Below are 26,481 nucleotides of genomic sequence, written 5' to 3'. Positions count from 1 at the left end.
ACGTACGCTGAACAGCTCTTAAAGACCCAGACTTAGTTCCAAATATGGACAGCAGAGGTCACCAGTTCACTAACAATTATCTGACACGCACTACGCAGATGGAGCTGCAGTAATAGAGAATGACCAGCAGGAGAATTCCTCCATGTGCAGATCTGTGACCAGTTCCCTCCAGGCATAACTACAACGTGCCCAAAGATCAGACTGTTTCAGGAACAGCCTATGCATGGTGAGCCTATTGCAAAATCATATCATTTTGTAGGACACACAGATGCCCTTATCTGGTGATTTAGAAGTCATGTTTTATCTGTGAAAGTGTTCATTCTGGCCTAAATGACATAATGTACCCTGGACATTTCAAGGTCGTGTAAACATGTTTCTGAGAGTTAGATTTCACACATCCACAGTCACATACATTTAACTGAGAGTGGAAAACACACACGCACACAGTCGAACACACACATAGAGCCAGAAACGTACGGGTTCAGAAGCTGCCTTGACAAAGACAATGAGTTTTTTGTCATTTGTCAATAATGTGGGTGGAACAGAACAAACAACTGAGTACAGCTTTTGTCTGGCCCTCTCAGTGGCCTCCACAGCAAAGCAGTGTTTCCTAGGATCAAAGACAGCCACAGTGTCCTGTAGGAAGAGACTGCTTTGCAACAAACACGCCATTTACCAAGTCACAGATGCACTACTCCGCCAAGAGGTGAGTCAAGGACTAGTAATTGTTGAAGTCAAAACAAGCTATCCAATGTCTTGAGAATATTAAAGCACACATACACCAAAATACAAAAACACGCAGTCCTTTTTAACCTGTTTTAATGAACCCTGATTACAGTTTTAATTACAAGAGAAAAAGGAAAAAAAATACAAGACAAACAAAAAGTACAAATGTTTCATCATGATGGGAAATATCTCGACTCTCTCTATAGAGTGTTACATAACCGCCAAAAGAGGGAAATACAAAGAGAAAGAGAGAGATGAAGTGATATATATAATAGAGAGAGACCTTTTACACAGTAAAATAATACAATGTCTTTTCTTACATACCGGTAGTCCCCACAAAAAAAAAATGGAAAAACAAGAAAGAAAAAAAATGTATTTATATTTATATATATATACACAAGGCCAAAAAGAGAATATAAGAAATAATGTGATAGGAGATTATGTCCCCCTTCCCCAGCACCTCCCCATGGTTTTGGTTCACCATCTCACGACACAGAGCAGCCAAAAACGCACAGCAAATCACCACAACGGCGGCACAGGTCAGCTGAACAGAGCAGTGTGCGATGGGACACGCGGGGCGGACCATCCATACACACGCGAGCGCAAAGGATCATGGGAAGGGGTGGGCTGACTGAGGCAAGGCTTTGAAACAACAGTAATAGTATCAATGTTGGAAAAAAAATTAAAAAACTAAAATTAATATGAACAGTAAAATGTAATAATTATAATATTAATAATCATAAAATATCAAGTCAATACTGATGGGGAACATTTGTTTTCTGCTCCTGTGTTTTTTTTTTATAGTTTTTTTTGTTATTTTTTTTGTCATGTTGATGTTTTGTTTATTTCTCTTCCTGATGAGTAAGGCAGCGGTGAGGTCTGGCATGGACCAATCAGACGCCTCGCTCTGCTCAGAGGCCAAACTCGAGACAAGGGTTCATTTGACGGCGCACAGGCGACAGCTCCTGGGGGGTGGGGTGGGGTGGGGTGGGGGGCGGGACTCCCCCTGCTTGCTAGAGGAGGGCTTCCAGAGGCACGCGAGAAGGACTGAAAAAATAGAGGCGCTGAGACATCATTGCTGGGTCCATTTCTGATTGGTACAGCTTTAGGTTTGTTTGTGGGTGTGATTTTTTTTTTTTTTTGTCCATCTGGACAGGTGAGGTCCTTGCTACGTGGGGCAGAGACGCTCACTGTAGTGTTGCTTCTGTCAGCAAATCGCTCACCAATTTTCATTTGGTTAAAAAAAAACCATGATGAAAAAAACAGGCCTGTTTTCACCATTTCAGAGCTACAGACTATTTACAAATGCATGTGTGTATATGTGTAAATAAATGTATATATATTCATATAAGATAATTTTTTATCACTTGTAGTACAATGGCTTCTTTTATTGTTTACATCAACCACTAATGATTTGTCACAAGAGCCTTGAGATGATCTGCCTAGTATCAAATGGAAATGTCCTCCCTCAGGGTTCCTCTTTTACACCATTTTAAAAATAGCTATTCATGGGATATATCAAACTAAAATTCTGAATCGAAATCATCTGTATCAAATATATAGATTGTATATAATACTTGTGTGTATATCTTCTCTCTAAACATGCTATAAAATGAAGGCAAACTGGCAGTGTGAGGTTTTATTTAGTCTGGTGCCTCGCATTTGAGTAAAGAGTTCTCTAAAGGCTGTGTGTGTGTGTGTAAGAGTGTATATGTGTGTGTGTGTGTGTTGTTGCAACATTACACATGAGGTGTGGGGTAAAGGAGTTACAGTGCAGAGCTCTGTGTGTGTGTGTGTGTGTGTGTGTGTGTAACATTTCTAAAAGCTGGGGCAGTCATGTTTAAGGCACCATCCTCTCTCTTGGGGCCCCTCTTTGTTCAAAGGTGTGAGTGCAACAGGGATGAGATTGTTCCAGAGAAACAGATAGAGAACTAATCACTCATCCACAACCGCAGCCTGAGTTGGACTTTGTGCTCTAAAATCATTACATTTCAGGGATGTCTCCCATACACACATACACTCCCTGGCTAAATGCCACCATGTATGGGTGTGTGTGTGTGTGTGTGTGTGTGTGTGTGTTTGAGTGAGTATTATACACTGGACCCACTCTTCACTGCAAATGTCAAAAGCAATGGCTAAAAACGCTTGCCTTCCTTATAAGGCAATTTCCCCCGTTTCCCTTCCCATAAGATGGATAGAGTATACAAAGACAGAATAGGGAAGGGGAAAAGAAAACATCACAACATCAGTCGTCATCATTATCATCATCATGCTTACTGCAGGTAGAAAATTAACGTCTAAAATCTCTTCTGCATCCTGGCTGTACATGTGAAGAATTGCCCTTCTCAGTATAATGCATGGTCCCATTGTCAGAGCCCCGCAGAAAGGCAGTCCCACTAGCTAAGGCCTTGTGGTAAGGGCGAGTCCCATTGGGTCGGGCCTGGCGTGAGGGTGGTCTGATTGGCTTAGGCTGACAGGGAAGGCAGTCTCATGGGAGAGGCCCGATCAGACCCTCGGCACTGACGGCAAACCGGACTGGTCTTTCAGGCTGTCAATCAGGGCAACGGAGGAGGAGTTGAGGATTTGCTGTGACAGTGAGATCAACACACACTTGGCCTGATGCTGCTTGAACTCAACCCAAACCTAACCTCACTTTTTGGGGGTGGGGGGTGTGTTGAAGGCGACTCGTCCATCAGTCTGTACATTTCTTTTTGTCCATCAATCATTGAGTCCATCTCCCTCCTACCAAACAGAATCGGGCATAGGGCAAATGCTAGAAGGAGGACACTAGAAGGCCATCGGTGAGAAGAGGCAATAAAGTGGAACTCCCGTCAGTCAAAACATGTCTACACTATCTAGACAGTCTGGTTTCAGATGCAGTTCACATTTGTTTGTGTTTCCTAAGGTTTTTTTTCTTCTCTATTTCTGGGTCATAATGGTGTGTTTTGACTAAGGGACAGGCACTTCAGTAATCTCTTGTTTGTTGATGTTGAAGGCATGTATTAAGTTTTCTTCTAGGCCCTTAACAAGGCCGGGTTGCTCTTGTGTCTCACTGGCAGAGGAGGCTGTCTTTAGGGCCAGGGGAGCAGCCAATCGGAGGGCCGGGTTGAGCTGAAGGAGGCGGGGCGAGGGGAGCATGAGCCAATGGAGGTGGGAGTTTTGTCCTGAGCCGCTTGGTGACGTGTCAGTATTGAGAGAAAGCGGTGTTTAGTGTCTGTCTCGGCACTGTTGAGCGTCACTATATGTGTTGTGTGGTATTTACAGGGTGTAGGTATGTGACTGAGAACTGGGCTTTGTTTCAATATACATAGTTTGAAAAGATTTGTGTGCATAGGCTTTAAACTCTATACACAGTATATGTATGATTGTGTATCAGACAAGGGACACTTCCTTCTGTGTTCGTGTGTGTGTGTGTTCGTGTGTGTGTGTGCCTGCGTGTACAAGTGTATGGTGACACAGCGATCATGCATCTACCTGTCTGAGTAAGCATGTGCCGGTGTAAATCATTTGTAGCGTGTGTATGTGGCAGTCAGTTGTTATTTTTCTGTTTGTATGGGCATGTGTGGATGCATGTAAAAGCCAAATGTCAGCACGTTTTAATGTGTTAGTGTGGGTATGTCTGCGTGCTTTAGCATATGTGTCAGTGTCTAGGCATGGGTATGTTAGCGAGTGTGTGTGTGTGTGTGTGTGTGTGTGTGTGTGTGTGTGTTTAAAATCAGCAGCCATTGTTCTCCAGGGACAGCTGGGCTGTGGCCCTCTGCAGCTCCGAGCTCACCCTCCTTTGGGCAGGAGCTGGGGGCAGGATCAATGGGGAGGGGGGGCTCCTGCGTTCGGCGTTCTCAGCCCGCCGGAGGCGGCCTGCTTCACCCTCGCAGCCGGGCTCGTCGTCGTCCTCCTCAGTGGCGGCGCGTACCTTCTTGTCGTCGGCCTCGTCGCCGCAGGCCTCCAGGCGCTGGTCCTCGCTCCAGCGGCGCTTGAAGCGCAGCTTGAGGGGGATGCAGAGGGTGCCGCCGGGGCTGGCCGGACCCAGGCCCAACTCCCGGGGCTCGTTCTTCAGGCCGAGCAGGCCTGGGGCCATGATGGCAGAAGGGGTGCTGGCTGTGGGCGGTGCGGCCGGGGTCTTGAAAACGTCCTCGTCCAGCTCCTCGTCGGCCACGATGCCATTGTTGGTGGCCTGTGGGGGGTGGAGATGATGGAGCAGGGCGAGGCCCAGGCCGTTGATGTGGGGCGGCGGGGCAAAGACATCGCCTTCGTCCTCCTCACTGATGTCAGTGACCTCCACCTCTTCCTCTGACTCCACGTCAGAGATGGGCTCCACCTGAGGATCATGGCGCACACACACACATAAATATAGATATACATATCTGGTGGGCAGAAAAGAATCCCAAACACATAAACAAAAACATAAGTATTCTTTGTATATTGCAAGTATATGAGTAGGCTATAGTAGTACAACAAGAATACCAGTAGTTTATAATTACTTACTGTTGTAAATACACAAACAGTATGTGTAACACTAGTTACACGACACCAAAAGTAACTGGCCTTGTATATGTTTACAGTAGTCAGACATACACACACACCTTGATTTTAGGCGTGCCTAAATGGCTGTGGGACCCTGAGGAGGAGTGGCAGCCCAATGCTGTGGCAGAGGAGGAAGATGAGGAAGAGGAAGAACTTCCAGAGGCCGGCCCGTCTCTCTGCTTGCGGCCCATCGGTGGCGGCTGCAGCTTGAACTGGAAGGGCGAGAGGCGAGGCTCCTCGGTGGGCGGGGGGGCGTGTGCGTGGGCGTGGGCGTGGTGCAGGGACAGTTGGGCGTGGGCTTGGGCTTGCGCTTGGGCATGGGCTTGGGCTTGGGCGTGGGCATGAGCGTGCGAGTGCGAGTGCGTCGGCGGGGCCAGTGGGGGCTTGGCCTCGCTGGGGCGATGCGGCTGCGGGATGACGATGTTGGGGTAGTGCAGGAAGGCGCGCGGGCTCAGGTGGTAGTTGTAGACGCTCTGCGTGTGGGCCTGCAAGTAGCGCTTCATGTCCTCGGGGTTGAAGGAGAAGTGGGAGCCCAGCATGGGTGAGAGCGAGGGCGACGGCGTGTAGGCCAGGTGGGAGCCGGGGGTCATGGACAGGCCCGGGGACATGGTGGACCCCAGGAGGCCCCCGGGGCCTGGAAGGGGGGACACCGGGAACGGGGAGAGGTTCTCGGCGTGGGAGCGGTGAGGAGGCTGGGGCCCGTGCGACTGGCCGGGGCGGGTGGGCGGCGGGCCGTAGACGCGGAACAGCGAGTCGTGGGAGAGGCGGGGGTGGATGAGCGTGCGGAAGGCCCGCTGCTCTCCTCCTCCTCCGCGCTCCTCGCCAGCGCCGCCTCCCCCCACGCCCTCCTCCAGCTCGGAGGTGACGGAGGTGCCGTCGCTGCAGTCGCTCACTGAGCCGCGGGCCATGCGGCGGCCCACCGCGCTGAACATGCCCGGGCTGCGCAGCTCCTCGTTAGGGGAGAGCACCTCGGAGGGCGTGGAGGGCGGGAAGCGGAAGTGGGAACCCATGCCGGTCGGCACTGCAGGGGCACTCTGGGGAACTCCACTGCCTAGAGACACAGAGAAGGGAGAGGGAGAGAGAGAATTTTTAAAAGAGGATGGAGGGAAGGTGAGTGATGGATACAGATGACAGCAAGAGAATGAATGAAGGTAAATGGACAGATGGATGGATAGATGACAGAGCGAGCGAGAGATAGATAGAGAGGAAGGGAGTGAGAGACATTCAGAGGAGGGTACAACAGCCACGTGTCGTCTTCCCATAAGCCCTCACAGTCTGCGGTCCTGTCGTGAGGCGGCTGCCAAGCTCTGGTGTTTGGCTTCATTTTAGGAAAAAGTGCCTCTATGGCATGCATTATCCCCCCAAAAATAGCCACAGTTAACACTAAATACGACATACCACATTTAAACACACACAGACGATCATGAGGTTCCATTTTCAGCTAGGAATGACCTCACAGACAGACTAAAAATGAACAATCTCAAATACACACTGGTTTATCGAAACCGCCCCATAAACCACTCATAGATTTTCACACATTTAAATGCAGTTGAGCTGACCTATATACATATATATATGTAGGTGTGTGTGGGGGGGAGGGGGGGGGGTCTGCCTTACCAGAGCCCATGTCTATGAATGGGTAGTTGACCAGGACCAGCTTGTTAAAGTTGAACTTGTAGGTGAACCGTTTCCCTTTGGTCTTGTGAAGGATCCTCTTATTGTAGTAGTATCTGTGGGACAGACAAAGGGAGAGAGACAGGGTTACACTCTCAGAACACAAGACAGAATCGGGAAACCCAACCCAAACCAACCATTCAACAGAGGGTTTTTTCCAGGCTCAAAGAAAAGATCAAAAAGGTGCTGCGTGTAAGAGTGCACTCTTAGGTAGTGGTGGGTGTTTGGGGGGATTCCCCCTAATACTCGATAGCGTATCATCACAAAGCAAGGAGCGCCAGAGCGATGACTTAGCCACAGTGGCATCACTGGCGACATGGACCCTGCAGCTACCTTTGAATTATCCATGTAGGGAAAAAAAAAAACCCTGAGCAAGGGATTTGGCTACTAATGGTCTTCATGTGTTGATCGGGATTTCACATGGATCAGCACCTGGGAGATGTTTTGTGAGAATTTAAAGGCCAAATGGGTAGCCAGGCAGCGCTATGTGTGATCCAGTGAGCATGTCTGGCAGATAAGCTGGTTAAATATGCACTGCGAGGTTGTGAGTCATCTGCACATTTGCTAAGATGCTGTGGGGACCTGCTTTGATATGGCCACAGACTGGAGAGGGTGTTCTTTTCATCCCACAGGAACATACTGTTCACAGGCACATACACACACACACACAAACCCTCACACACACACGCCAACAAGCCACCTACACACCAACAAAGGGCAGGCTCATGCACACACACACACTCCCACACACACACACAAAAGCACAGATGCCAAGGTGCCACCTACACACCCGCAAAATGGTACACTCATACATGCATGCTACGACACACATACACACAAGCGTCAACTCAAAATCACGCCAACATACAGGTAGCCTTTCGTAAACACATATGCACACAAATACACAGTCAGAACCACACACATACAAAACCATCCCAATAACACAAGAACCAAGGCCATTCTTTCATGAGCACATTCCCACACACACTTGCATGTCGTGCGCTCATGTGTACGCGCGCGCACACGCACACGCACACGCACACAGCGGGTCAAACATGCTGAGGCACACAGAAAGCAGCTCTTTGAAGACCATTTGAACTCACATCAAAAGGATCAGAGAGAGCTCTTAAGCATGTCTGTGACTTTCGTCCATGTGAGCGTGTGTGTGTGTGTGTGTGTGTGATTTATGTGTAACAACCACTGCCAAGTGGCTCACTTCCTAGTTGGGACCTACATACCAACATAATAGGTTTGCCTTTCTGTACCACACTAGATCATGTGAGGCCCGCAACACACACCTGCCCTGCAGATTGCATACTCTTAACAACTGAAGGATGAGACGGATATTTTTACTTTTAAAGGTGGTCTGGTGTGTTCATGAGCGTGTTTCTCTCTATCCCTCTTCAGTGCAGTGTGAAGCATAGTGACTGGTAGGAGGTGTGCGTGATGTATGTATGTCTATGTGAGAAAGGAAGAGAGAGAGAGAGAAAGATAGATAGAGTGTGTGTGTGTGTGTGTGTGTGTGTGTGTGTGGCTGTTTAGGCTCAGCAGCACCACAGGGTGGAGGCCAGACCTGGGAATTTGACGGTTCACCCCAAACAACCTCCAACCCAAAGCTACACACACACACACACACACACACACACACACACACACACACACACACACACACACACACACACACACACACACACACACACACACACACACACACACGAGAAAGACAGGAGGAGAACTAAAAGACTGAACAAAAAAGGAAAGACAGAGCAGAGGGAGAACGAGTTTAACCCCCCACACACACGTGCAGAGCAGAGGAGCAAGCGCCTGCAGAAGTAGTGAGATGAAAGAGCAGTCTGTTCCCCATCTGAACTGCACCCCCACATGATTGATCACCCCCCACCCCCCCCCCCCATCCTTTTTCTTTACATGCCTCTCTCAATCATTTGCGTTTCTTTTTTAATATCCCCCCCCCCCCTTTAATGTCTCTTCTTCCCCGAGTCACTTGGCCTCCCACTCACTGCATCTCCCCTCATGTTCTCCAGACGTTCCCCTCGTCTCCTGCTGCTCCCAGTTTACCACGCATCTCGCTAAACCCTCTCTTTTCCTAGGAATTGTCTCCAGGATCTTGGTGTTGTTAGCACCTTGATCTACCAGTTTATCGACCAGTTATGCCACAGGAACACTATGAGCTTCAATTTAGGCTCATTCTCTCCTTCCGTCTAGTTGTCAACGCACTATGTAGTGTTGTCAACGCATTATGTAGTCTTCTCGTGTATTTCCCTTCAAGTGTTCTGAAGAGACTTTACTTAGTGTGTGTGTGTGTGTGCCTTATGTAGGCTATGTCCCGGTCTATAGGGTCTTTTTGTAAAGATCAACATGAAGTGTGAGCATCCTAGTACATGTGTGTATGTCTACGGATGTGTGTGTTTGATGGACGCGGACTGCATGAGCTCTCTTATGTGAGGGTGGAAGTGTAGTTCCTTTCCTTGAGTGCAGTGGGGGTGGATGTTTTTTTTCTCCCTTGAGCACATTTGGCTCTGATGCGGACACGAGCGCTTACGCGAGTGCCGAGTGGGCCGCCTCTTTATGAGACGCCGAACGCCGCGAGTTCAGCAAGTTGAAGTGTTTTGTGTCAGCCACTGCCATGGCAACAGGCTCCAGGCATCGTTGCGGTCTCAGAACCGGGGCGGATGCTCTTACGACACGAGACAACAAACAGGTCACATCAGACACGCGCACGGGATTAAAGTGGGAAAAAAAAAAAACATGAATGATTGGTGTTGGCAAAGAGGAAGAGACGACGACTGGGAGATATAGGTTTGTACAGGAGACAGAGGAAAAGGAAGAGAGAGAAGGAGAGTCAGAGTAAACAGACAGAGACCAATGAGAGAAGAGAGACAGACACGAAAACATACAAAACACTGACCACTCATATTTTGTGTGTGGTAGACACACACACACACGCACGACGCTCAAGTTCACACACACACACACCCTTTCTTACCTGAGCGCACGGCTGAGCTTGTCGTAGTTCATCTGTGGCTTGCACTTCCGGGCGCCCCACAGGCGCGCCACCTCGTCGGGGTCCTTGATGACGAACTCGCCGTAGTCGCCCTGCCAGGCGATCACATCCTGGTACTCCTCCTTGCGCAGCAGCTCCAGGATGAAGTGCCACAGCTGGATCTGTCGCGAGCCTGGGCTCGACTCCGGTTTGTAGGCCCAGTCTGGGAAAGCAAACCCTGGGGAGAGAGGAAGAAGAAGAGGGTGGAGGGGGGGTTGGAGAAGCCCCACGGGGGTTATTAACTTGGCAAGGCAGAGACAGTTGTGAAAAATATAATTAAAAAGAAATAATAAATTGCGGTCCACTGCCATCTAAAGCAACATGCGTGGAGGGTCTGCAATATGGCCCCTGTGACGCTGATCTTCCAATCTGGCCCTCATTATTAATACCTCTGGTTCTTTATTGGCTCAGTTGTAAAAAAAGACAATTAAAGAAATGCTGTCCTGCATTCATTTCACTCCAGGCATAACAATCTGCCAGAATGAAGTCAAGTTCAATGTTAACTGTTCTTAATGAAATGTACAGGGCAAACAGACAGTGTTGTCTTTTTCTTATAATGAGTTCTCATCATTATACCAAATGTTGGACTGATACCACTGGCTTTACTGGCTCAGTGTGTGTGTGTGTGTGTGTGTGTGTGTGTGTGTGTGTGTGTGTGTGTGTGTGTGTGTGTGTGTGTGTGTTGGAAACACCAAGGGCAGTTATGCTGTGTGTGTGTGTGTGTGTGTGGTGCAGTTTTTGAGACCAGTGTTATGGGTGTGTATTCTATAACCTTGGGGCTCCAGTCAAAATAAGAAAATGAACACCCACCCACAGACGCACTAATTTACTCAGAGTGAATCAAACAATGCATTCATGTGTGTGAGTATGCACAAAAGTGTGTGTGTGTGACTTGAGTGCATAGTTTGTGTGTGTGTGAAGTAGCTAAATTAAAAAAAGAGGCAATGACAAATAATGTGTGTGCGTGTTTCCATGCCTTCTAAGTCTTAGACTCAACACACAGCATCAGTAGAAAGCCACTCTACATGGCACCCGACAGACTGAGGGCTTCATTGCGCTCTCTCAAACACACACACACACACACACACCCTCATTGGAACCAGATGTGCAACTAATCACACCAGGATATCTGTCCTATTTTCTCACCCTCTTTCTCTCGATTTCTCTCTCTAGGACTACGCTTTTTATTCCGTCTCCCTCTATCTTCTAATTCGTGTCAATCTTCACTGAATCAACCCCTCTCTCTTCCCTTTTTTTTCTCCACTCATCAATCACCCCTATATCACCGTCTTCCTCTCAATCTCTCACTCTTTCATTTCTAAACCTCTTTCCACCACCCTCTACCTCTTCCTTTCAAGCTCTCGCTACCACCACACGCTTTCTCTCTTTTCGTTCTATTTCATTCTCACTCCATCTTCCTTTCTCTGCGGCAGGGTGAGTCACCCTGAAATGAGCAGCGCAGATGTCATGCCATCTAAAGCAACATGCGTGGAGGGTCTGCAATATGGCCCCTGTGACGCTGATCTTCCAATCTGGCCCTCATTATTAATGCCTCTGGTTCTTTATTGGCTCATAATGCGTGTGGTGGATTCGAGAAACGGAACGCCACCCTATACGATAAGGAAGGCCAGTACATAGGCAACAGGTCAAAGAGGTAAGGTGGAGTTTATTTGTCCCCCAACAGGATATTAAGAGGAGAGGCACTGCTTTGTATATATATATGTGTGTGTGTGTGTATTTGTGGATTGATGTGTATGTGTGTTTGCTCAGTGCTAAGACTAAAACACACAAGCACTGCCACACATACACCTACACGCGCGCACACACACACACACACACACACACACCTTCGTGACTGCTCTGAGGACTGTTTGGGCGTATAGGGGTTGCCATGGGGACCGCTTAGGCCAGGCTTGCGTCAGGCGGACTGCAGGAGCGAGGGAGTGAAGGAGTGAGCGAGCGAGAGAGAGAGAGAGAGTTGTGTTGGTGATTGTGTTGGTGATGGTGCTGGTGATGGTGCTGGGGCGCCTACGCCAGTGTGTCTATGGTAGGCAGCTTCACCTCCGCCTGCTCCAGACTAACAGGCCTCTGACAAAATCGCCTCGGGCTCCTACCCCACAATGTGACCAATCAGGGCGCAAATGCATAACGAGCTGAGGTAATTAACTATGTGCCTGATTGACACACACCCACACGTGCATATTAAAAGACCAACGCGCATTACGCACTCACGCTCCAAACTGTGTGGCCTGCGACAAAACGTGGTGGACAAATACGTCCCAGCGCACTGGGCGGACGGACGCATGCGTGCACAACGGCAGAGCTCAGCAGGTAAGGCAACGTGAGAAGACACACGCGTGTGCACGTGTACGCGCACACACACCGCAAGCACAAAGCCGCCGCGCCCGCTGAGTGTGTGCGCAAGTGCTGACTCATGTTGAGCGCGTGAGCGTGTTTGTCATTCAGCTTTCACAAGGAGCGAGTCGTACCCAGACTGACTCTCCCTCTCTTTCCCTCTCGGTCTCTCTTTCTCTCCCGTTTCCGTCCTTTTCTCCCTCTCCCACAATCACCTAGCAACAAGACACTTTCAGCACTAAAAATACACAGCAAAGACGTGTAACGGAACAAAAAATGGGCCTCGACTAAAGATTATAGAATGAAAACGTCACAAGGACGAAGGGTCCAAATTAAGTTTGAAAAAGAAAGAGAAAAATCTTCCCAAACTACAAAAACATATAAAATGGTCCCCAAAAGAAAAACCTCTACCCTACTAATTAAAACCACTGAAGGTTTTCATCATAGGATGGGACAACACATCTCTTTCTCGCTCACACACAAACAGAGTTGACGAAGGGCCAGACTCCTGTCAGCAGTGCTTTATCAGACATGAGTGTGGCGTCTGCAATGCATCTACTACACAACACACGCAACACACACTGGAGCTGACGCCTGCTGACAAAACTACCAGACACATAGTGTTTTCCAAATACATTCTCTTCCTCTCACACACGTACAGACACACACACTCTCTCTCTCTCTCTCTCTACACACACACAAGGAACCTCACTTTGGATTCAGTACTGTTTTTCTCGTCCCCCCACCCCCCCCTCACTCACACACACACATGATTGAGTACAGTGGAGAGAGAAAAACAGTGTGTGTAGTAAGCGCGCACACACACACACACACACACACACACCTATGCACACAGGACAACAACTTGTGCACACATGTGGCTTGAGTGCCCCAGTGGGACATGTGTTGTAGCTGCTGGAGACAGAAACCACCTGAGAGAGAGACAACATATCCAAACATAGACTCCAGCACGGCCAAGTGAGGATCACACACACACAGAAACACACACACGTATACACATGGGTGTGAAGAGAAAACGCTGTGCACATAAACACCTTATCATAACATCGCACTGTCTAGCAATCTTGCCCGTAGCTAGTATTGGCAGGGAAAACTGACTGGCTGGCTGACTCAAAGATCATTAGTATCAAAGTGATCAAATACCCACACACACACACAGACGTAATCCCACACGCAAGCATGCACAAACACATTCAAAACGCGCCACACACAAACACACCCCACACGCGCATGTGTGTCGAGAACCCCCTACCCCCACACACACACGCAACCACACCAAAAGAGATGAAAACAAATGCGTAAAGGCAAGCTACATAGACACATGGATGAACAAACAACCCCCTCCAACACACTCTCGTTTACACACACTCACTCACACATAGGGTTACTTTAGCTGCTGCGCCAGCTGAAATGACTACATTAATGAGGAATGAAACAGACCGTTGCACTATGTGTTCCTGTGTGTGTGTGTGTTTGTTGGAGTTAAGAACTTATAGCCTATTACATCTGTGTGTTGTTGTAAATAGCACGTTTTCCTTTCCATGTGAGTTTGGAGCGAGTCTAAGTGAGGAGTGCATTGGAGTGTTGTTTAGGCGCGCGCGTGTGTGTGTGTGTGTGTGTGTGTGTGTGTGTGTGTGTGTGTGTATTAATTAGTATGAAGTGTGGTGTTTTGTGTACATCTGATGTGTGTGAAATACTTTGTAGTCTGTCTGAATGTGCATGTGTGTTTGTGTGTGTGTGTGTGTCCTGGTTAGGGGTGAAAAAAAAAAAAAAAAAAAAAAAAAAAAAAAAAAAAATATCGATTCTTCGATTTCTCTCGATTCTCTCTAGAACGATTCTGTCTCGATTCAGAAAAGTTCATAATCGATTTTTTTTTTTTTTTTACACATTCATTTTGTGTTGAAATGCAAGCTGCATCGATTATTGCATTGTTCATAGAAAGTCATAATTGTGACAAGGAAAAACGTTTTCTCTAATAAAATAAATAGAGAAGGTAATTCGTCTGTTGATTTTCTTGAATTATCCAACACAAAGTAGGAAGTGATTTGAGACTGAGTAGCAAACTCAAATGTTTAAAAAAATCGAGATGCATCGATAATCGTTTTAGAATTGATAATCGATAATCGGGTTAGAATCGATAATCGGTTTAGAATCGATAATCGGTTTAGAATCGAAGACCTCTGAATCGGAATCGAATCGTGAGGTGCCAAGAGATTCCCACCCCTAGTCCTGGTTCTGATCAGAATCAGAAGGAGACGCCATTAGAAAAGGCACCTGTTGGAACGTGTGAAAAACAGGCAGTTTCCCCCTGCCTCTCTGCTTGTGATTACAGGCCGCTATAAAGTGCCTTTTATAGACGCGCAGTGACGTCGGTCTGAGCGTCTGTTTAGAGTGGATATGAAAGAAAAAAAAGCAGGGGACCATTGTACATGTGTGTGTGCGCGTGTGCGTGCATGTGTGCGTGTGTGTGTGTGTGTTAGTGGTTGGGGTGGGGGTGTTATAATAGCCCCCCAGACTCATTCCCTCTTGTTCTGCACGGTCCCTCCATCTCTCCCTCCCTTCCTCTCATTCTTCTGCGGGGCTATATATAGGCCGAGGAAAAGGTCGGCCTCCATCTGCTAATGAGGGTGGCGGCAGGGAAAAGGTAAAAAGAGTGGATGTGTGGGGGAGGAATGACTAATGCTCTGCGTGTATGTGTGTGTGTGTGTGAGAAAGAGAAAAAGAGAAATTTTGTTTTCTGTGATGTAGGTTTAGGCAACACTGAAGTGTGTTTGTGTATGCCTGTGTGTGTGTGTGTGCCCATCCAACAAAAACTGAGATTAGGAGTGTTTGTTAGTGCTTTGTCTATGAGGCATAAGCACACTGTGCCATCGAGCCCACACGTAGACAAAGAGAGGAAAATAAACTGATTTTTGAAATCTGTTCTCAGTGCAACCCAATCACATTAACCACAATCACACTGGGACTAGAGCATTCCAAAAAGTTTCACACTGTGTGTGTGTGTGTGAGAGAGAGAGAGAGAGAGAGAATGTGACATCACACACCACTGGCACACTGCTTCCAACGGCAGGTCCCAGAATGAGGCCCAACTCGTAACCTAGGGTAACCGGTCAGTGAGACGATGGTGGCTCCCCTTACACACAAAAAACTCTCTCCGTCACACACACACAAAATGCTGTACTCCAGGCACTAGCATTCGGCTAAGCTGCTGGAGGCGTTGCAGATAAAGAATTACTCGAAAAAAACCTCAGAGGAACGGCTGAACACAGACAAGCCGTGCAGGGAAGATGCCGCGTTTCGCCTCAAGTACAGGAAATGCGACATCCTCTGTACGATACGCCACGCTACCCTCACACCAACAGTGTGGCTTACACGCCGGTGTTCAAGACGGAACAGAAAACAGAAGAGAGAGAAAGAAAAAAGAGAAAGAAAGAGAGAGTAAGAGATGCACAACACCACAAGAAAGGAAAAAGATAGAGGAGGAAACAAAAAGTGACACAGAAAGAAGGTGGGGGCAGGAAGAGTGGTGCGTTGAGTGTGAGAGACAAGCAGAGAAAAAAAGGAGAAGAGGAGACAGACGGAGAGAGAGAAAGAGAAAGAGTTTGCGAGAAGAAACAACCAGGTTGAGAGGAGCACATCAAAAGAGCACGAGTCATCTGCAGGTGCACAGTGCCAGGCCTCACATGATACCACATATCACACTTACATAACACACACACACACACACACACACACACACACACACACACACACACACACACACACACACACACACACACACACACACACACACACACACACACACACACCAGTTCAACTCAACAATAACAAGTTTTTGTGTGTGTCTGTGGGTATAGAAATTCAGGTCCTGACAAAGTATGAGAATGTGAAAGAAAGAAAGAAAGAAAGATCCTAAAACACATTTTAAGCATGTGTGGCAAGATAAAAAAAATAAACATTTAAAAAAACCATCATATCTCTACTGCCAAAGCCCAGAAGTGTAGAGTAAGCAGGGTACTTCACACACTTTTCAGCTGTAGCCAAGGTCTTTTAGGTGCTAAGGCTAATGGCTTCTGTGAGCAGCGCACTAAAATATCAGTTGACACATGAGAGGGATTTGTCCCAAGTTATGAATAGTGTAAAAGTCTGAGGGAAACCAAAGAACAGAACAGAGTGTGTGTGTGTGTGTGTGTGTGTGTGTGTGTGTGTGTGTGTGTGTTCTCAGGGCCACAGACTTCCAGTCAGGAATACTGAAGTGTGAGAGCTGTGGAAGGCTAGCCAAAATAGCTCCTGTTAGACAAAGCACCCCCGCCAGCAAAACAATGATCTAAGACTGTTCTACTGTAACAGCGACCGGACAGGTGTCTGGGCACCATTCCACACAAAGACTAAAGCAGGCCAGGCAAGATTGAATGTGTATAAATGTGTGTGCCTAACCCATATAGCTCTCGGTCATTGTGACATCCAAACTCCACCAAGGGGGTAACACTGCACCAGTCAAGCTGGCAAGAGAGACAGTGTGTGGGTGGGTGTGTGTGTGTGTGTGTGTGTGTGTGTGACAATGCATGACTCCAAACTACAGTCACATCCATGGCCTCTTCTGACAGAGAGCGCAAGAGAGAAGGAGAGCAGCGAGAAAGAGAGAGAGAGTGAAAAAAGGAGAGAATAAACAGAGGAGGGAGAGGGGGAATGGCCGGCCAGGCAAGCGGTGCACTGGCCAACTCTGCCCAGACAGAAATCAGACACAAGGCAGGGCTGTTCCACGGTCTAGGCCTGTGATTAGAGCAGTCATGGATGGACGACCAGCTAGACGGAGGCACAGCGCTCTGGGTGGGCAGCCAACTCTACGGCTGCCAGGGAGGGAGGCAGGCAGGCAGGCAGGCAGGGAGGGAGCGATACAGCCTCTTGGGGTCAACCAGGCCAGGGTAGCGGACCTCTCCAGCCCATTGCACCAAGACTTCAATAGTCCCTGGGCTTTAACTCCAAGAAGTCTTCTACCAAGTCACAAAAGGAACCTTCAGGAGACAGGAGATTTGACCCCATGAGAAATGTCCTCCACCATGAAACACACCAATGGGAGCAGACTTTAAGAGCTAATCAGCTAAGAATTCCTCACATGTTTGCCTTCCAGGGTTGATCCCTGGCAGATTCTGCAGAATTCCACACCTGAAAAATCAGGCATGGCCAATCCTTTCAGTTGTTCATAAATGGTCAATGCTGAAATAAATGTCAATAAGCCCCAAAGAGCCCAAGAGTGAACAGAGGCCCAGGCAGTCGCCTAGAGAGAGCACACAGGCCCCAAAAGTCGGTTGGAAGGAGCGGACAAGTCCCTACAGCAACGCTAAAAGTGTATACAGGCCCCTACAGGCCCCGGCTCACACCCATGAGGGTTTTCCTGCTCCGAGGCACAGGGAATGCAGGTGAGCCGAGCAGGCAAAGCAAGAGTGGCTCTTCAACTGGTCAGCCGTGAGAGAAGGGGAATGCATTGAACCAAATCCTATAGACTTATGGATCGAAGCTTATCAAAGATCTCTCAGGGCTGCTGAGCACGGGGAGTTCAGATTTGAGTGTTAAAATGGCCGCTCTTAGATAATCACAGGTGGAAACCTCTCTTTCCCGGAAAAGAGGCAAAAGTCCTCTGGGCCAGCTGAGACAGGGGAAGTGGCGTTGACGTTTCAGCTTATCTGCGGGCGGCTGAACTCTTAATATCTTATCTAGAGCAGGGCTTTGATCAACCTTATCTGTCCAATGGGTCCAGCTAGCGTGAACTTTTCACCTACTTCCTACTCACTTGCATGCTTACTTGAATGCCCTCTCCATTTCTCTTCTCAAAGACTTTCTAAGGGAGGGCGGTTGATGGTAAATAACACACTCTTGTTTAACTGTTCAGTCTGACATATGAAACTTCTCGCAGTTAAAAACTAATGTTTCTTTTTTCTCACAGTTAAAACTAAGCCATTTACTCAGTGCTGGGCTCATAGAGGCCATTTTGAGAACAACTTTGCCTGTACTTTCTTAGGCCGAATAAGGGACCGTCTTAACTTTCTGTGACTGGGAAAATGGCTTCCTCTGGCCAGAGTGTTCGGTGGGTTTCTCTTTTGTTCCTAGTGTGTGTTTGAAGCTTATGAGCCAACAGTTGTACTTCTTTGTGCCATCAAACTATTTAGCCGTGCCTCTTCACTCTATAGTGATAATGGGTGCTGCACTGACAGTACAGAGATCACGCAGGCCCTTATCCCAAGAGAGATGAGCCATTCAGCGTTTGATTTCACAAACAACTGGGGGGTATTGGTATTCAATAATGGCTGCAGCTTCCCCCACCCCTTGTATTGGTATAGATGGTAATGAGGGTCACCCCCTCAGCGGTGGGTAGTGATTGTGTCAGGGCTGAGGGGTGGGGGTGGGGATGGGGTGGGGTGTTGGGTAAGTGCAGACAGCGCCGTGCCGCTCCCCTCCCCCACCGACCCGTAGACAGGCCATCAGCCCTCGGGACAGCAGAGAGACGGTTGTCTGGGCTCTGGGCATTCATTTGCTGGAGAGTGGTTGAGTGAGGGGGTGAGTGAAAGTTAGTGTGTTGGCTTGTTATCCTGATGCATATGTGTGTTTGTGTGTGTAACAGTTATATAATGTGCAAGACCCTGGGTGTTTTAATACCTGGTGAACGCTTCCCTGCAAGCATACCTGATGTGTGTGTGTACGTATGTATGAACGTGTGTGTGTGTGTGTGTGTGTGTGTGTGTGTGTGTGTGTGTGTGTTGGGAGGTGAGGGCGGGTGTTGTTCCTGTCTACTTTGCCCCACAGGTGGTCTCGTACGTATGGCTGGCTTTTCCAATTCAGCCATTCAGTTCAGGTCTTGGTCGTTCACACTCGTTTACATTTGTGCTCTATCTGCCGTTCTACTCCTCTATCTCTCCATCAGCCTGACCTCTCTACAGGACCATATCAATGGTGCTGCCACAAATGATTTAACTTTGCTTTAAAGTGTTGTTGAGGCCAGAGACACCGAGAAAGACCAGGGGAGAGGGAGAGACAGAGACAGAGAAAGGGAAAGAGAGTGGGAGATGGAAATACGAGTGGGAGAAAGAAATGATTAAGTAAGTGTTAAAAAAATAAAAAATAAATAAAAAAAGAGATCATGAGAAAGAGGGGGATCCGGAAAAACAGATAGCTAAGCACATGAAAGGGATGTGAAGAACCCGAATGGAAAAAGGACAGATGGGAGGGAGGGAGGGAGAGAGAGAGAGAAAGAACAAGAGAGAAAGGGTAAGAAAGAAATAAGCCAACTAGCTCTTTTTGAGTTCTGTGTTGTGGTTAGGGCACCAGACTGTCTTCACTTTCATTTTCCTCCAGACATTCTCTCTCTCTCTCACACACACACACACAGTCTTGGGTCGCCTGGGCGGCTCCAGCTGTGGTGGGGCATTTGTGTAAGAGCACTGCCTCTACGGCAAACGGCGGGTTCCACCACAGCGCCTTCAGAAGCAAGAGCTTGGGATGAGACGCCCCCGCACACCACAAACACACACACACACACGCCTCCTCTCTCTCACACACACACACACACACACACACACACACACACACACACACACACACACACACACACACACACACACACACACACACACACACACACACACACTCGGCTGATTTACGAGCACTCGGCTCCCAGAGAGACAGTGCATTGGGGGCCTTCGCAGCATAGCTCTGCACTTAGAGCCAAGGACCCAGAACAGGGAGTCCGGGCTCTGTGTCTGTGTGTGTGTGTGTGTGTGTGTGTGTGTGTGTGTGTGTGTGTGTGTGTGTGTGTGTGTGTGGAGGGGGGTGAAGTGGGGTGCTAGTGTGGGAGAGAGACTGCACAGGGGCTGCCAGCTGTCAATCAAAGCGAACTGGGATTTTTAGAAAACCCAAACTCCTCCTCTCTGAGATCTTCCATGTTTTCCAGCGTAGACCAGTAACTCTGTGTGAATCTCGTCGGCTAGATTGGGGAAGACATGTGATGGAACAGGCTTTTTAAAAAAGCGATATGACATGTATAGTAAACCCTTGTTCACTCCTCTCCTTCACACGCACTACACAACTTGTAGAACTTGCTCCTCACACACACACACACAAACCAGAAGAGCTGGGGTTTACTCCCCCCCACCTCCCTGCACACACACAGAGCTATGACACAGACTTCTTCATCTGTTTCTCTCTCACACACACACACAAACATTCAGCAGGAGAGCTGCATTTCTCCTCTTTGAGTGAGCATGGGAGGCCAAAGCCTGCTGCGTTAACACTAGATCCGCCTGCTAAAATAAATTGGCTGCATTAAAAATAAAGAGGGAGCGAGTCGCAGCGGCGTCACCACAAAGATGGCAACCCGAGAGAGAAAGAGAGGGAGAGAATTGGGAAAGTGTGTGCAACAATCGTCTGCTTGCGCTTGTGTGCGTATGTGTAATGCAACGCAGACACCACCCATTAAAGTGGAATATGGGGGGTCTGGATCCCTTGAACAACTCTCAACAACTGTTTGTGAGCATACTTCCAAGTATGTGTGTAGCACACACACACTATATAAATGTAGTCTTCATTAGTCCCCATAGTCTAGATTAAACTCTCTCTCGCTCTGCACACGGATAAGGCATGTCTCTGAGCATGTTAGCTGGCTGTTTGTTGACAACACAACCACGATGGGGTCATTACCTCAACTAAGCGCTGACCTATAGCACACAGAGAAAGAGAAGACATGACAGAAATGTAACACAGGAGGAAAAAGAGAGGCATTTGTGATGGTGGGAGTGAGGTCTTTTAAAAAAAGTACTTGAGTCCACATATAGATAGTAGTAATTTACCAATTAAAAGACCTCTGTTGGTTCATTTATAAATGTCCCACATGTTAACTATGCTGTGAGGATGTTCGTAAATTACACCATCTTTTCCACATTTTAATGTCAGGACATATGTGCTCAAGGGACGATGGGCACAGCCACACACACACACTCTTTGCAAAACACCCCACCCAAACAGAAACATGTCTGAGGTTTGCTCCGCAATGACAGCATGGCCACACACGCACACACACACACACACGTAGATACAGTCACACACACCAAAAGGAAAAGCCAAAGCCACAGACACCCAAGGCGAGCACTGACAGACGAAGTCTCAACGAAACCTCAAGAGTTCCCACCAAAACCTGTGGCATGAACACAGCAGACATGGCGGCTGAACGCACACTCAGACACACATGCACCGACACACACACACACACACACACACACACACACACACACACAGCCACAAACAGGGCCCTATGTCTCGGACAGGCCGGCTCAACACCAGAACCCAAAAAAGCCCTGAGACCCGAGCTGACCTGTGGAAAACGGCAAATCTCTCTTTAAAAGGGTTCACTGGCCTCGCACAGGGACTCCACTGGGGTGTTGCTAGACTGAAAATAACGTAAAGGACTTGGTGTGGGACACTCCTCTGTGTCTGGGCCCTTACACCGCTGCCCGAAACCTCATCGTGGAATGCTGACCGCTACTGAGAGTTTTGTTCCCTCTTCTAAACAGAGACAAGCAAGCATGTTTTAGCTACCTGGAGCAGCATTGTGCAAGGCTGCATCCAGTGTCAAAGTCTCCAAGACTCTCAAAACACACTGACCAGCATAACCAGTCTTTAAAAACATGCTCATTCAGCTTCATGAAGTGCTAAAAGACAGCAGCTAGCATACGATACATGCAAGGCTTTGTTTGCCCAACAGTTAGGGTAGTGCTGGCGGGTGTTTCTCTGCCCCATTATCAGGTAAAGGCCCTTATTTGCCCACATAGGTCAGAGAGGCCAGACAAAAGTTGGAGGTTTTGCTAGAGTATGGGTCTGTTTCATCACACAGGAAGCTGTATGTCTGCATGGAAAACTGGGAATGGCGCACATGAAACCTTTGTGCCAGAGTTTTTCTACCTCTCCCCTTTCCTCTCAAAAAAGCAGGCCACCTGCAGACCCTACTGAAAGACAGAAGCTCGCATTCAGAGACAGGAAATTCAAAATGGCAGGGACAAATACTTTTGTACATCTCAGCCACTCTCTCCCCCACCTTCTCCTCACTGAGAAAGTACCTGCAGATGCCACTGGGTGAGGCCTATATACACACACACACACACACACACACACACACACACACACACACACACACACAAAGTGGCATGACAGTCCAGGGCCCCCGCCCTGGCTCACCGGCGCTCGCGGTCTGCTGCTGCTAAGCTGTGCTGGCGGGTTGCCCGTGTGGGGCTGCTGCTGCCACTGGCTCGCCACGCCACACCGCGAGGCTGGAAAGGACAACAGAGTGCCCTGTTCCAGATGTGCCGCCTCACATGTGGCAGCTTGTTTATCTAATGAGTCAGGAGGAGAGTGGAAAAAAGTAGCTGGGGCCCAAGCGTACAGGGTGGATGGGTGGGTGGGGGGATAGTACAGACAGATATTAACAAAAAGAGGATGGAGGAGGTTAATGACACGAGCCACCTCTTTAGTTTTCATGGTTGTCTGCGGGGTTGGATTAAAAAAAAAAAATTATATAGTGGGTAAGCACACATGCTTTCCTTAGTTTTACATGATCCCTTAACAAGAAGGCTTTCCTTAATTGTATTGTAATTTTTCTTTTTAATGTCATGTCAAGACTAAATACTCAGAACCCTTGAACTGTTGTCCCAGAAAGGGCAGCTGCCCTCAAGCCGGGTCAGGGCTTGCTTTTAAAACAATTATCCTGTTCAGGGTTCTGAAAAATATTCCTGTGTAATGTGAGAGACAGGTAAAAATGGGTGGTTTTAACACTTGGCTGGATATTACCTTGCGGCCACAAAACCAGTCTGGTACTAATGTGAGTGTGTGAGGAAGCAAAGGATCTCAGGATTCCTCTATGCACAGGATTACGGGTGTGGAGCCTCAGGGCCTAACATGACGTGTAAAGCACCAAGGTCCTTTTGCATAGCTTCCTTTGGCTCCCGTATGGCACACTGACCTTTCTATATGAACTCACAAAATGAGCACTAATAGCCACTGGAACAGCCAGGTCTATTAACACTGCTGTCCTCTAGCAAAAGTATAGAAGAGGCAAACAGTAGATCTAATAGGCCACCATTAAAAGCACTGTGGATTCTAATGAAATGTTCTTCATGATGACAAGTAACTCTTTTAGATGTGCCTGGAGACTGTAGGTAATCCAACTGATAACCACTCGCTTACGTTCATTACTCCTAATACCCTACGTGTGAGGTCAATGGCAGTCGGTCGATTTCAATGCAACTCAAACAAACAAGCGGACTCATTTCTTGACACTACCTGTGGTCACATAGAGCAGAGATTTAAAATGTTACTTAATGTATGCGAGTCGATGGGGAGGGGTATGGAATAAGTAGCTAATGGCATGATGCATACAAACATTACTTCACTGCCTGGGAATTATTTTTCTGACACCAAACAAACGTTCAGGGACTCGCTCTCTAGCTTGGCAATGGAAGGAGCGCGTGGAGAGTTCACTCATAAGAACCTGAGAGGTGTTTTAAGTTTTACAATCTGGCGATGCACGGTCCGGGAGCGGATTTCAACAACTGAAACAAACTATCTGTTACAGCCAACTACTGCAAAAGCCCCAACAAAAGAACCAGGTCTCAAATTCGACTGGAATGCTGGAAGTCGCGACATTCCAACATTTAAAGTCAAGACAAGCCACACGGGAAGAACTTCCGGATAAGTTTGAAATAAACAGAATGAGTATACAGACAACATAATTTAGTGATGGAACAAGTACGGCTTCTCTTATATATTAGTTTGTTTATGTGAAGGACCTGTAATAATGACATTTGTTTCAATTAACAAGTAAATGATAAAGCCTTGACACAATGGTCGATATCGCCAGCAAACTCACACGAACAAAGTAACGTGAGCTAGCTGTCCAACTTGGTTAGCAGCCCAACTTGGCTAAAACACAAGAGCTTGTTAAGGTAACTTTTCAAGTTCTTTATCAACTTAATCGAACTAAAGTGAACAAACAATGAACCACGTACAAACGACAAATAATGGCGTTCGGCGTCAATGTGTACGACGAAGAGTCTAAAATCACACAAAGAAACGTTCTTGCGATACAGCTAACTTATTAGCTAGCTAGCTGCGTTCGCTTAGTATGGCCGACCAAATGGCTGGCAAGAGCAACTTGGCTACAGGCAAATGGTGGAACCTATTGTAACCCAACTCGTAAGGAGAAACTACACTATCACTTTTACATCCATACGCAAGACTAAAAGGGAATCTGAATTAAAGGAAACAACAAACGCGGCAAACTGAATGCGAAATAAGAGTTACATTCCACAAGTTGCCAGATAATACTTCCATAAGCCATTAAAGTAACAAAAACTAGTTGGCTAACTGAAGAGTAGAAACAAACTTTGAGCGGAACAGCTTTAGGAGAGGCAGCTCGCTAGCTAATCAGTTAACGAGGTTGTTATTTGGTTTGAACTACTGCATCAGAATGGGAAACTTTGTCAAGCCATGTTGGGACTCACTGCATTAATTCAAACGTTCATGCTTTAGATAGATTACGTAGATAGGCTCGATGGCCATCCAACAAAAGTCGGACTACGTTAGCTGTTAACAAACGGCTATGCAAGCCAGCCGTCTGAAAGCTAAAGCTAGCGATAATGCGTTAGCAACGATAACATTTTTATGCAAACTTTTACGAAATAGTTTAGAGCTGGCAAGTCAATCTTATAGATAACTATGTCAGTCGAACCGCTTTTGAATTCCTGGACATTCCCACAATAACTATTGCTTGTATTAAGCACCGCGTCTGTATATTCAGTTAGCAAGATAATAGTTTGTTCACAGACAATAAAGTTAACATTAACGGTAGTCAAATGTGGTATATTGTCCAGAACAATCACAAATGCTGTAACACTAGTGCACAGTGGAGCAAATCTGTATTACACTTAACATTTGTGGCCGTGCAGTTTGACTTACCCGTATCCCCCGGGGTTTTCATTTTGAGTGTGCTTCGCTCAATGACTTGCACGGCGAACAAATTTTCGGGTGGTGAAGTCGGCCACCTTCCCTCTCGTGTCGGTGAGAACCACAAAACTCCTCTTTAAACTTTTCTCCCGTGGCTGATCTTGCTCCACTCCGTTCTTCGTCCGCAGTTCACTCTCAGGCGCTCCACTTCTGGCCCCCTGCTGCTCCCCCGTTTGTTTTCAACTAGACGTTCTCTAGTTTCTTTCCGTGTCTTTCAGGCGATTAGTTTTCTCCTAGCTTGCGGCAATCTCACTATTGCAAAGTTGGAGGCCACCAAGTTCCAGTCCAACGTGCCGATAGACTTGAATTGTACAAAAATCCGAACGACGATTTTGGAGTAATTTATCACTGGTAATCAGTTTAGTCGTGATACAATGTTGCATATTCAACACTCACACGTCATTTCCACAGTCATAACATGGCACGTTCGAACAGGAAAAAAGCTCGCCGTCTGAGGTAGTTTCTCCCTCTCTTTTTACAGACTTTTCTTTTTCCACTCACTCCGTAGACTCGCTCTCTCCCCGTCAGCCCCCCTCTCTGTAGAGGAGTGTCGTGTTTCGTTCTCCCGACCACACGGGGCCGCCCACGCGGAGCAGGGAGGGGGAGATGGGTCACGCCTACTCGCCAGTTGCCTGGCTGGCGTCACGGCGTCACTGCCGCACGCAAGGTTGCTGTGGATACCGCCAACGCCACCAGCGTGGTGACTTCATAACAAGATCTGACTGATTCTTTTTGGAACAGAAGAGTAAAACAAAAGCACCCATGTCACCCCCATACACGAGGACAGTAGGGTTCGGTCACTTTTGACGCATGCCATCATGAGAAAAACATTGACGAAGACCATCTGGACTTGTCTTAAAATAGTAGCAAAGCCTGTGGAGACTGATAGATTTTGTGAAGTGCCCTTACAGTTAAAGGACTATGACCTAGGCCAGTTGGCCTGTTAGGACTTTCTGATGGTTGCAACCTTTAAATGCCTTACAGACAGCTGTCATTTGTATTGTTGTACTGTCTCTCATAAAGCTTCTAAAGTCATCTCTCGTTTTTCCCATACTGTGTGAGTCTCAACTCGATAT

The 26,481-nt window shown here is 47.6% G+C and overlaps 1 protein-coding gene across 2 annotated transcripts; it reads right to left on the bottom strand.

Moving 5' to 3' along the window:
• Nucleotides 1–802: 802 nt before the first annotated feature.
• erf (Ets2 repressor factor) lies at nucleotides 803–25,974 on the bottom strand. 2 transcript variants are annotated; one of them, XM_012818284.3, is made up of 5 exons: nucleotides 25,358–25,974; nucleotides 9,929–10,163; nucleotides 6,868–6,980; nucleotides 5,310–6,301; nucleotides 803–5,044 (listed from the first exon to the last, which is right to left on the bottom strand). In XM_012818284.3, the coding sequence occupies exons 1-5, from the start codon at nucleotides 25,377–25,379 to the stop codon at nucleotides 4,442–4,444; spliced, it is 1,965 nt and encodes a 654-aa protein (XP_012673738.2). In that variant the 5' UTR covers nucleotides 25,380–25,974; the 3' UTR covers nucleotides 803–4,441. The 2 variants fall into 2 exon arrangements, with proteins under 2 accessions (XP_012673738.2, XP_012673739.2); XM_012818285.3 differs by having other exon boundaries at nucleotides 9,929–10,148.
• Between the last annotated feature and the right edge of the window lie 507 nt (nucleotides 25,975–26,481).

Source organism: Clupea harengus, chromosome 19, assembly GCF_900700415.2.
Source record: "Clupea harengus chromosome 19, Ch_v2.0.2, whole genome shotgun sequence".
Lineage (NCBI taxonomy): Eukaryota > Metazoa > Chordata > Actinopteri > Clupeiformes > Clupeidae > Clupea > Clupea harengus.
The sequence above is the reverse complement of the archived record's forward strand: the minus strand, read 5'-3'. Positions and strand labels throughout refer to the sequence as shown.